Source organism: Gymnoscopelus braueri (assembly GCF_963280865.1).
Source record: "Gymnoscopelus braueri genome assembly, chromosome: 11".
In the NCBI taxonomy this organism is placed as follows: domain Eukaryota; kingdom Metazoa; phylum Chordata; class Actinopteri; order Myctophiformes; family Myctophidae; genus Gymnoscopelus; species Gymnoscopelus braueri.
This window is the reverse complement of record NC_137613.1, coordinates 27,865,197-27,877,067: the sequence shown is the minus strand read 5'-3', so window position 1 is coordinate 27,877,067 and position 11,871 is coordinate 27,865,197. Positions and strand designations below refer to the sequence as shown.

Below are 11,871 nucleotides of genomic sequence, written 5' to 3'. Positions count from 1 at the left end.
AAAAACAATTGAGGGATAGAAATGAAGGTATTCTTAAACATTTGAGTGAAGAAAATAAACTAAATCAAACATGACGAGCGCACTTGATCAGTGTTACCCACTAGTTAATTTTATTCACACAAGTTTGAGTTACTGCAGACATCTGAAACTAGCAACAGTACCAAACAAGGCCTCCTATAGAGATATTAACCAATAACTATATACCATGGCATATTTAGAATGTGCTACAGCAATGTGGCATGCTTTATTGCCTAGTTTGGAAAAAAAAAAAGCACAAAGTATTCACACGCAGACCGATGGTACTGTTGTGAAACAATGATAATGGCACAGTGAAAGCATGAGTTTTATAGTGACAAGCACTGTAAATTTTAACAGTACTCATTTAGGACTTAACAACCCAAATGTACAATTAACTCTTCTAATTTTGCATCAAATTACAAATGTCATCCCAACCAATTGTATTCCCATATTTCTGTAGCCTGAACCCTGAGTCTTTCAAATCTTGTCAATGCCTTTACTTGTGGATGACAGGGGCTGTGACCCCTCCTGCGTCCCCCCTCCCCCCTCCCTGCCGAGGTCAAGCCTGGGCTGCAGCTGTCTTCTGCCTGCAGTCTGCGGTCAAATACAGAGAATGTAACACACCAGCATATGATAGATATTTTTCCAGAATATACATTTCAAAATAAATGCTTGCGTATAGACGGAGCCACACAGCATGCACTCACATTTAACACCCAGTAGCTTTCGAGACAGAAATGTTGGTTTGCGTTTAACCCCTACATGCTGCACAGGGGAAAGACTATTTCAGACAAGGCCTACATTCACGCAGTTATACAGTAGTGTTTTCACATGAATCCTGACCTGTCCTAGATGTGGACACTATGGTTCACTGTCAGTGGTTGTATCGTTGCATTGCACGATGCAAAGCTACCCTACAGGATTTCCAGAAACCGCAGCATTCATTTAGCAGCTTTTTCTCCCATGGTGACTGCGCACAATAATTTGCCACGGATGAGTTAACCCAAAAACAAAACATTGTTTTTTGAATGTTGTGAAACAAATATTTCTTGTTATCTACCGCAATAACTGAAATACGTAATTTTCTCATAAGCTTCAGTCTATATGGTATGAACACAGTTCTCAGATAAGCTTCGGTCTACATAGTAGGAATGAACACAGTTCTAGTTATTAATGTGCGCAGAATGTAGGTCCAGAGAGCAGTCCAGCATCACCTGTACATTTGTCAAATTGCAGGCAGTAGGCCCATTTACTATGGTCATAAATTGCATAACATAGCTGCTGCTTTTTTCGTCTGCGAAGGAACTCAAGTTGGACAGGTGTGGAATTGAATGTACATTTTGCTGCTGTCACAAAAGCATTGCAATTCCAAAAAAAAAATATTTCTCATACATTGAATTGAAAGTGTCCATGGACATTTATGTCTCATGGCCACTGAGCCCATGAAACATGTTAAAATCCACATTAAATTTCCACAATAAACAATAAATTACACTCCTTCCTTACTTTCTCCTTAAGAACAAAAAAAAAAAACCTTTTGAAGATACTGTAAGTGCTTTTCATCTGGCAACAGATATTTCCTTTGTATATTTATTTGCAAAGCAGACATACAGGTGGGTGTGGGGATAATTATTCAAGTTTTCAGAAGCTAAACATTTACTGCAGTTCTCCCATTCTAAACGTTGACACCTTTATCCAACACAGCAACTTGAGTGAATTTCACGTTCCAACTTTCTGTGATCTCTCTTTATTTCTCTTGTGTTCATCTTATTTTATGTTCCGCTGTTCTTTGGACATAGACCAGCCAAACTTTGTCTTGGCTCCACCCTCTCTCTGGTCAGTTTCTGCCCTGTCGGAGTGAAGACAAGAGGAGAGGCAACAAGTTGAGGGCAGGCCGGTGTTCATGCACCCCGAGGGCCACCAAGACCCCTGTTAGCAGTGTGGTCACCCTGGGCAAAACCGGAGGCTGAACCTGCATCACCTATAAGAAATGACAAATTGCGAGACTGTGAAACCAATTAAAATGAAACAGGTTATAGTGACACAGAACACAATCCAATATATCAACCATTCAATTGTCACTGGATATTTGACAGTACCACCCAAGAGTTAGCACCTTACCTTTTCAACTTTATGACAATGTATGAGTCCGTCATGCCCGATGTAAAAGGTAGAGAGTGCATCGTATGTCCTGTGATAGAAAATGTTGTGGTTTGATTATGAACTCTTGTGCTGCAAAATCATGTTGCATCCAAAACGTTATCGCAATGTATAGATTAGAAAGCTACTCTATGTAATAGCATAACACCGTCTTATTACTGGTGTGTTACAGCTGCAGTTTTACCTATAGAGGTGAGATTTGTCCTTTCTGTAGAAACGCAACAGAAGGGTGTGGCACGGCAGGCCTTTGATCCTCCAGCGAGCTTTCACCGTCCCATCCTCCATGTGTTTAGTCAGCTTCAGAACCTCCAACCGAGCCTCTGCATAGTAACAGAGACACAACAACCGCCAGACGGACAGCATCAGCTGGTACATCACACGGCCTCTAGAACCAGCCAAAGGACAGACGTGTTAATTTAGAATCACATTCAGAATTCGTATCAATCATCAACGAGAAATAAGTATGACTATGCTACAAGTGATTGATGACAGATAATGATGACAGCTTCTAAAGCCTAATTTAAATAGGAGTTAAGAAAGAAACGTGTATATACCTGGTCTTGGTATTGATAAGCCCGTTAACGAATTCCACATCATTGGAGTACATGGAGTAATCGTGGCTCTTCAAAAAGAAATTAGGAAGCTGCAACACAGATGGTCAAAATTAATGCCACAATGATAAAGTGACAGCCTGAGGATATAGGCCGTCGTCAAAACATGCCTCTTATGTCTTACTGTAGATTCTAAAGAAATTAGAATTACGCTTACCTCCATCCTTAGCCTTTCATATATCAAGTCCAGTTTCTCCTCTTCTTCACTCTCCATTTTGTTATGGTCACCCTCGGCTCTCTCTGCATGGCTACACAGCGAGGTAGACAGCAACAGAGACAGGTCCATGGGTTTGTTTTCAAGTCCAATAATATGTTGAGATATGATCCCACAACCAGGCGGAGGTTCTGTCCCCGGGCAGTGAAAGCAATAGAAACTGGAGCCGTACATGAAAGGTGCCGGGCACCCTTCTGCTTCGAAAAGGCTTCTGAAAGACCCATGTTCTCTCGCCACAATGTCACTATCATTTCCTCCCAGACGGTCCACTTTTATCCCGACGCTGATGTCGTCCTCTCTGCAGCCGTCCACAGTAGTCAGTGGGAAGAGGAATTCCATGGGTTTATTGGCCCCCGGAGCGAGGAGCTCTCCTAGTTTGGTTTGGCCAAACAGCGGGATCTCCACCAGAGTGTGCTGGCCGTCAGACTCCCCGGGTCGCACCAGCACACACACACTGAGTGACTCCTCCCAATCCTCCTCACAGAAACTCGCTTTCTGCGGCTGACTTGCATGGTGAAAGGGGTGTGAAAGGGCAGGCTGCTTTACACTTTGATACCTCAAGCTGTTAGGGGGGACCAGGGCCCACGTCGCGTTGCTCAGAGGTCGGGTCTGTCCAAGCCACTGGCAATCAACTGCCTAAGTTTAATCAAAAAGAAAGGAATGGGGAAAATTTACTGTACAGTACTGAAATTAAAGGTGATGGTCCTGTGAAGCCTCCAGCCTACCATATTGTGCCATGGAGTATAAATTATAGCCCCACCTGTGACCTCACCCATCGCTGTAGCATGTCTGGGGCTAATATGATGGGTGAGGTCACAGACGGGGCTAATATAAAGTAAGCAGAACATTACCTGTGCGAGAATCCATCTCTGCTGTTTGAGGGGTTGAATGCTGCCGTGGCTCCGGACATATCCCACCCAGAATGCTATTCCACCTCTGCACACAGCCATTCACGTCAGGGGCAGGGACAACCCCAGTCACCAATTAACCATCACCAACCTGACAGATAACTGCTTGCTGTCGTTATTGTATTTGTTTCGGCAAAACCCCAACACAAGTTAGAATGCACACTATCCAAGCACCTGGGAGGGAGAAGAGGAGAAAAATGACATGCTTAATCGTATTGACGCTGACTCTGTTATCTATTTCTAAGTCTTTATCCACCAAGAATCAAATCAGTATTTAATTTTTTACATAAGTGTTCATTGGACTACTAATATTTGTGACCAGCTCTCTTGTTGACCTTGTACTCCTCCTCATGTTCCTATTACTAGAGCCAGAAACTATGCCAACAGCACATGACATGAAGAACGTGAGGGTGACCAGCCCACAGGCTCATAATGAGACTCACAGACATCTCACATGGCGAACCAAAACAGTTCACACTCACATCAACTGCTTTTCTATCCAAACTGGAATCTCCCAAGTTAAATTGTGTGGAATACAGATGCTGCTGTTCCAGCTTGAAATGAAAGGAGACGATCAGACTTTGCACTGCAGCATTCACACGTCGCGATTTGACAGGGAACAAGAATGGTGGACGAGATAAACGCTTAATTTGCAAAGTAACGTCAATGTAACGCCAGAATATATATCGATACAGTTAGATAGGGTGATCAGACAGACTGCCTCCGTCGGTGTATTAAATGAAAACGCCTGACTCATTGCCCTTAAAAAAAAGAAAAACTCGCCGCAGAATCGCTACATTCGCAGATTCTGGATAGGTTCTATTATGACAGTTAAGGAATAGTTAACAGTGTCCAAAAACGTCGCCTTTACTTGCTATATAACTAATCAGCTAGCGCTAGCTAGTAGCTTGTGGTTTAACCAGCCACTGGTTAGGATATAATATGTAACATTACCTTTCACAAGCTAAATGTAGGCGATTCCTCCAGAGTGCACAGTCCTCGTACAGAGATCCTTGATGCGTTGAGGTTAATGAACAGCATACACACACTTAGTTAACTTACACAAATGTCATTCCATCCCCAGATGTCCTTGCCTCTCCTATACCAGCGTGTGTCAGCTGCGCGCTACTGAGAAAGATGACACTTCCTGTTGTGGACTTCAAAATAAAACACGGTTGGCAAATGTTGAAAAATCAAATGATCAGAATGTATTATGAGCGTGATGTTAGAGGTGTATAAAAACTCAACATCACTCAGCCATAACCATAATAAGGAGTTACCAATGCAACTACGCCCAAATATGGAGTGTGTTGTTGTCTAACCCAAATGTGTCATCATGGCATCAGCAAACCAATCAGTCAGCTCCATATATGGGCATATACTGAATACTGATGACATCATGGATCTCATATATGGGCATAGGGTATAGGGACATGGACTGACAGATACAGAGATCTCCATGTACGGGCATAAAAGGAACTCTCCATATATGGCCATAAAAGGGACATGGACTGACAGATACAGAGATCTCCATAAATGTGTAGCCAGTTAGAGTTGAGCCTCAGGGGCCACCGTAGGACAGCTGCACTGTCACTTCCTCATTGGCAATCAGTGTGAGTATTTAAAGGCCCTGCAGTCTACCAAACATGGGCTGCTGGGTGCCTGCTGCCTGACTGCCATCGCGTGGGTTTTTCACTACAACAATTACTGTAACAAGGCTTTCACTCACTTTCACGTCATATGGGTATTTGCTGGGTTGCCATACTTACCCACTGAATATTGGTACTCCATATATGGAGCCATCCGACATAAAACCTATCTAAGTCTGACATCACAAACTCCATATTTGGGCGTGGTTGTCTGCCGTGGGACCAGAAGTGGTTGATCGAGTCTCTGTCAGACTCCACCATCTACATGGTGTACTACACAGTGGCTCACCTCCTGCAGGGTGGCATGCTCAACAGACAGGGGCCCTCACTGCTGGCATCAGGCCAGAGCAGATGACCAGAGAGGTGTGGGACTTTATCGTCTCCGACGGGTTCCTATTCTGGGTCACGAAGAAGAGGGCAAGCTGCCCGTCTCAGACAAGTCTGTGTTCAGCATCAACCTGGAAGACAAGAGGGTCACCATGACTGATAACGGCCTCACCGTGGAAATTGGAGACTCCCTGGTTTACTTTCTCCAGTAGAGCAACACATCACTCTGTGCCACCCAGCAGAAGCACATGTCAACAAGACAAGACGGAGGCGGTTTATGTGATTTATTTTAAGGGTGATTTATACTTAGAAACTGGACTGGCAGGAACAAGTCATTGGACTAGCTTTGAGCAAGGCAAGACCATCCATCCATCTTCAACCGCTTATCCAAAGTCTTATCCTGCTGCTCCGATTCTCCGGCTGATCTCCTTCTCCGTCCTCCCCTCACTCGTGAACAAGACCCAGAGATACTTAAACTCCTTCACCTGGGGCAAAGCCTCATTCCCTACCCGGACTGCACAATCCATCGGTTTCCTGCTGAGAACCATGGCCTCAGATTTGGAGATGCTGATTTTCATCCCAGCCGCCGCACACTCGACTATGAACCGATCCAGTGCAAGCTGAAGGTCCCGGACCGATGGTGCCATCAGGACCACATCATCCGCAAAAAGCAGTGACGCAACCCTTAGCTCACCGAACCGTATACCCTCTCCGCCACAACTTCGCCTCGAGATCCTGTCCATGAATATCACAAACAGGATAGGTGACAACCCCGAGACCAACCCAACGAAGACCAACCTCCACTGGAAAATAATCCGACTTACTACCGAGCACACAGACACAGCTCTCGCTTTGGGCGTACAGAGATTGGATGGCCCTCAACAAGGTCCCCCTCACTCCATATTCCCGCAGCACCTCCCACCTCCTTTCCAGTACCTTGGCGTAAACTTTCCCAGGGAGGCTGAGTAATGTGATACCTCTGTAATTGGCATGCACCCTCTGGTCCCCCTTTTTGAAAAGTGGGACCACCGCCCCAGTCTGCCACTCCCTCGGCACTGTCCCAGACTTCCACGCGATGTTGAAAAGACGTATCAACCAAGACAGCCCCTCAACACCCAGAGCCTTCAGCATTTCTGGACGAATCTCATCAACCCCCGGAGCTTTGCCACTGCGGAGTTGTTTAACTACCTCAGTGACTTCCTTCCGGGAGATTGACGCAAGGCAAGACAAAAATGCTAAACACAGGGGGACACAAAAACTAACAGACTTAACTGATTGAGAGACACAGAGACATACATGCAGGTAAGCACAAAGACAAGCAGACAGGCATAAGGTGAGACAAACCAAGAGACAAACAAACTAACTGACAGACAGGCAGACAGACAAGCGTACAAACAGGCGGTCTGACATAACAGGTGGTTAAACAGGATAGAAGGGAGAGTTGAGGACTGGGGAGTAGCCAGGCACACAAGCTGGCATACACGCTAGCAGACATACAGATAGGGAGACAGGCAGACAAACAATTAGGCAGGACAGGGTACCTATAGGTGGGCTAGCAGACGGGGCAAAGTGAGAGCTAGCAACCTTAGTAACAGGGGGACTTACAAATGGAGGAACAGCGGTGCTAGTTACCTGGGAAACTGAAGGACAGGGCTATGAATAGGGATATACAAACTGGGCTAGCACGGGGGCTAGGAACAGATTGTGGGTCGGGGAAAGGGACCGAACTCTGGAGTGCGCCCGATGACAGTTCTGAATGTTCAGGAGGGGTGTCAGCAAAGAAAACCGACCAGGCTTCAGACAGGCTGTCGGCTGACGAGGACGCAGAAGACACAGGCAGGCCGTCCACAAAGACGGCAGACGAGGGCTCTGGCAGGTTATCAGCTGATGAGGAGCCTCTGGCGCTGAGCCTCTGTGCCGCTGAGCTGCGGCGGCGGGGGCTCTGTGGCGCTGAGCTGCGTCGCTGGCCGGTGACAGCGCCTTGGCGTCGCTGGGCGGCAAGGACTCCTGGACTCACTGGAGCAGGCTGGTCGCTAGCCAACTGGAGGCTAGTAGGCCGGAGGCTAGCTGACTGGAACACAGGCTGGGAAGCAGGCTCAGTAGGCCAAAGGTGGTTGCTGGATAGCAAGTCTTTCAACATGGTGGTCAGTTGCCTTGCTGTTCCATCCACCAGACTGGCTAGGTTTGGTCTCATCTTCATAAAACAAAAAAGTTATTTTAAGGTTCCTGCTCCAAAACACAGGTGGTGTTCTTAACGGCATATACATAACTATTAATTGCAAGCAGGTCGTCGTCTATCTCCTGGAGTTTTGCTTGGTCGATGTTTGGTCAGATTATACTGTCACGGTGCGTGTCAGGTGAGGACCCAGAAGCAGAACAAGGCAGGCAGGCAGGTTAAGTCAAGTATGTATTAACATACAACAGGCTTACAGCAGGACGTACACTGGCGGGAACACACAAAATAAAGGGTGTGCATCATATAGACATGGGTGACGGACAATATGAAGAAAGATTTGGTTGTCAAAGTCATGTGACCAAAAAGTTTTTGAATTTCTTAGATTTCAGAAATTCATGAAACATTGCTTTTGAAGGGAAATTGACAGAATAAAGGGTGTGCATCATATAGGCATGGCTGACAGACAATATGAACAAAGATTTGGTTGTCAAAGCATCGTGACCTAAAAGTTATTGCATTTCTTAGAATTCAGAAATGAATGAAAAATTGTTTTTAAGGAAACTTCTTCAAAATAAAGGGTACAGTGCATCGTGTAGGCATGGGTGACGGAAAATGTGAACGAAGATTTGGTTGTCAAGGTCATGTGACCTAAAAGTTATTGAATTTCTTAGATTTCAGAAATTAATGAAAAATATTTTTGGAAGGATTTTTTTTCAAAATAAAGGCTGTGCATCGTGTAGGCATGGGCAAAGAACATTATGATGCATTTTGGTCTGCCCAGGTGCTTTTGTCAAAGAGATATTGTATTTTGTAAAAATTGCAATCCTTAATTTATTGATAGTCCCTAAAATATCGAATATCCAACTGGGTGAATATCCAACCTGAAACCAACTTCACCACGGTTCACGTGCGTTCGGAAATAAGCACCGGGAGCGCACTCACGTAATTAGTTTGTATTGGCCAGTGCGCTCAGTGCTATATATCCGAACGCACGTATTAGTTCTGAGCGCACTGTGTTAAAATGCATTGATTTGAAATATAGCCTACTTGTACATGGACCTGTGAGGTTTGAAATACATATGCAAAATCCCATAGCCCATTTAACACTCATCATCAGTGTCCCTACTTTTTTTCCCCTGCCAGCCCGAATATTTTGGTGTTTTATTTTAGATGCCAATTTGATCCACTTCCGGACCGTTTCTGTAGTCAACATATGGCTAACTCGACGGAACTCCTGCCCTGCCCACACATGCGTCACGCAAGTCCAGCGTGACGTAAGAACGTTTCCAGAAAGAATAATCACCCACATATCGACTTGCGGGTTTGGGAACATGATAAAACATTAGGCTATCACCAGTTTTTGGAAAATTTGAATTTAATAAACATTGTGGTTTAATATTTCTATTGTTCAATGCGTGCGTGACAGGGAAGGAAAAGTGTTGCACTGCAACAATTTGAGGATGGCATTCAGTGAGTTTGTGCGAAGTGCAGTCACACCGAAATTGATAACATATCGAATACAGTTACTACTTCAGTGTTGGCACTTGGCAGTTTTGCAATTTCATCAACTTCATCAATTGCCTTATCGTGAGCGGCATGATATGATCGTCCTACCTAGCTATTAATATGAATATCTTTAGAATTGTCATTTAATAGTGATTGTATCAGGTTAATTGAAGGTTGGCACTGAGGAAATTATTATTATTTCATTTCAACAAAAAAAAAATAGTTTGCTTGCTTGCTAATTTATTCATTTATTTTCAAATGCAACAACAATATTCCATCACATCCAATGTTGTGGCCTGAGTGTACAATAAATCAACCAGTTAATGTCTGGGCCACTGTAAAAACATCACAAGCCAGAAAACGATTCCTTTTCCTCCAGCTGTCCCTGTACAGTGTCCACCTTGCAGGAGTGTGCAGCTCCTCTGCTTTGCAAGGTCGGCCGGTGTCCCTCTTGAGCTGGTCTATGTAGTCCTTCTTACCAGTGCCCTGTTTGGACTCTTATATAGTGTAGGCGGGCAGTTGCAAGCTGAGGGTGACGAACACAGTGCTTTTAGATGATGCCCAGTCAATCTTCTCTGTCAATCTTGGCAGAGGTCGATGTTCTGCACATGGTCTTGCCACGATACAAAAAAGGTCCTTAAACAGCATATGGGTATAGTAGCTATCCAGTGACTTCTCAGCCTTGGTTGTGACTCAGGAGCATCCTCATTTCAGAGATGTAAGGTGGGACTAACTTAATCGTGAAGAAGACCAGTGACCATTTGAGTCTTGGGCTGAGGGTCTTCGTTTACACCAAAAACAAAGGGGTTCCACCGTGCCTCAAGCAAAATTCAGGCTGGTCCGGTGCATCTCAGGAGCGGGACTGGTACAGTATGTGTAGAAGAAGGAAGGCACTGGAGCAAACTCGTTTCAATGTCAATACATCTTCATCAGGTCAGTCCTTCGTCTACACTTTCCTGACCTCATCTGGTCATGAGACATAGGCACCAAGATACACATCAGAAACACATGACACCTTTATGTGTTTCCGGTTCAAATCTGCTGTCGAGCCAATCAAACAAAGCTATTGGAATATAAGCAGGAACACGAAACAGGTATGCCACCTTCGGGTTATCTGGGACTACAGTTAAGCCTATGGACACTCAGTCCAAGGTGGAGAGAGTGTTCAAAGACTTAGAGGTCAAGCATGGGTCCTTCACACAGGGGGACTATGTCAAGGTGAAGAGGTCGCTGAAGGATGGAAGGAGCTGTGGAGAAGACAGAGGTATTCCTTGGTTGTTGCTTGACCTCACAAACAGTACGAGAAGGGGGAACTTCTTCCTTCAACCTGATGGCGCTCAACCGAACCCGTCCAGTTCTCAAACCTCTCCTAAGAACAGAGCAGAATGGGTTCCATGAGAAGAGGGCTGCTGCAGGTCAAATCATCACATTGTAAAGAATCATAGAAGGGGTCAAAAACAAGAACCTTCCTGTGGCCCGTCACTGTCTTCAGCAAGGCTTTTGATTACCAGAGAAGCTTGTGAAAACAGTGCTGCATCCTACGGACACAACCACAGGGTCACCACGCCCAGTGGTACCACTGACTGATCTGTTGAAACATTTAAAAAGAATAAAGAAATCTTCTGATTTGCTAACCTGCCAGACTCGAGAATAGTTTGTCTGACTCTTCAGTCCCCACTCCTTTGACTTTATTTATTTATAAGGCCTTGTGTGGTAAACTTCCTTTATATCTATCCTCACTTTTGGAACGAAAGGTTACTGGACATTCAACATGCTCACAAACACACATTAGATATACCAGTCCACGTAAGAGCAGAAAGACTGCTTTTATGTATTAGGCCTGCTCCACACAAATGGAACAAACCTCAGGACTCTCTGAAACTGGTGCGATTGATTGATTGATTGATTGATTGATTGATTGATTGATTGATTGATTGATTGATTGATTGATTGATTGATTGATTGATTGATTGATTGATTGATTGATTTATTGATGTACTTTATTTAGTAAGACATGAGAACATCAGTACATGGAAGTACAAATTCACAATACAAGGTCTACTAAACTGGGAGACTCATTAAGCACTGAGCTTGTTTAAGATGAGATCCCCATGCACACAAATCATGATGACATATAAGAGACAGACAGATATACACACTACTATACAGAATGTATAGTAGTGGATTGGTCTCAATAGAGACATTTAGGGTGCTTCTTGAGGACACACTACGTAGTGACTGCACCTGTTTCATGTAACACTATGTTTATTTGCATCTGTGACATTGTAATGTGATTCAAATG

At 44.5% G+C, this 11,871-nt stretch overlaps 1 protein-coding gene across 1 annotated transcript; it reads right to left on the bottom strand.

The window, feature by feature from the left end:
• Nucleotides 1-87: 87 nt before the first annotated feature.
• Nucleotides 88-5,027, bottom strand: cUnh6orf136 (chromosome Un C6orf136 homolog). Its single transcript, XM_080442292.1, has 7 exons — nt 4,866-5,027; nt 3,855-4,085; nt 2,947-3,639; nt 2,733-2,821; nt 2,363-2,563; nt 2,140-2,209; nt 88-1,999 (listed from the first exon to the last, which is right to left on the bottom strand). The coding sequence occupies exons 2-7, from the start codon at nt 3,951-3,953 to the stop codon at nt 1,856-1,858; spliced, it is 1,296 nt and encodes a 431-aa protein (XP_080298418.1). The 5' UTR covers nt 3,954-4,085; nt 4,866-5,027; the 3' UTR covers nt 88-1,855.
• Nucleotides 5,028-11,871: the final 6,844 nt, after the last annotated feature.

What these genes read in the sequence shown, in the direction of transcription:
- cUnh6orf136 (XM_080442292.1), bottom strand. Translation starts at nt 3,953, where the DNA reads ATGGCTGTGTGCAGAGGTGGAATAGCATTCTGGGTGGGATATGTCCGG. An exon ending in CTTATCAATACCAAGACCAG is followed by an intron (nt 2,564 to 2,732) that starts GTATATACACGT and finishes GGCTGGTTCTAG; the next exon opens with AGGCCGTGTGATGTACCAGC. An exon ending in GACAAATCTCACCTCTATAG is followed by an intron (nt 2,210 to 2,362) that starts GTAAAACTGCAG and finishes TTTCTATCACAG; the next exon opens with GACATACGATGCACTCTCTA.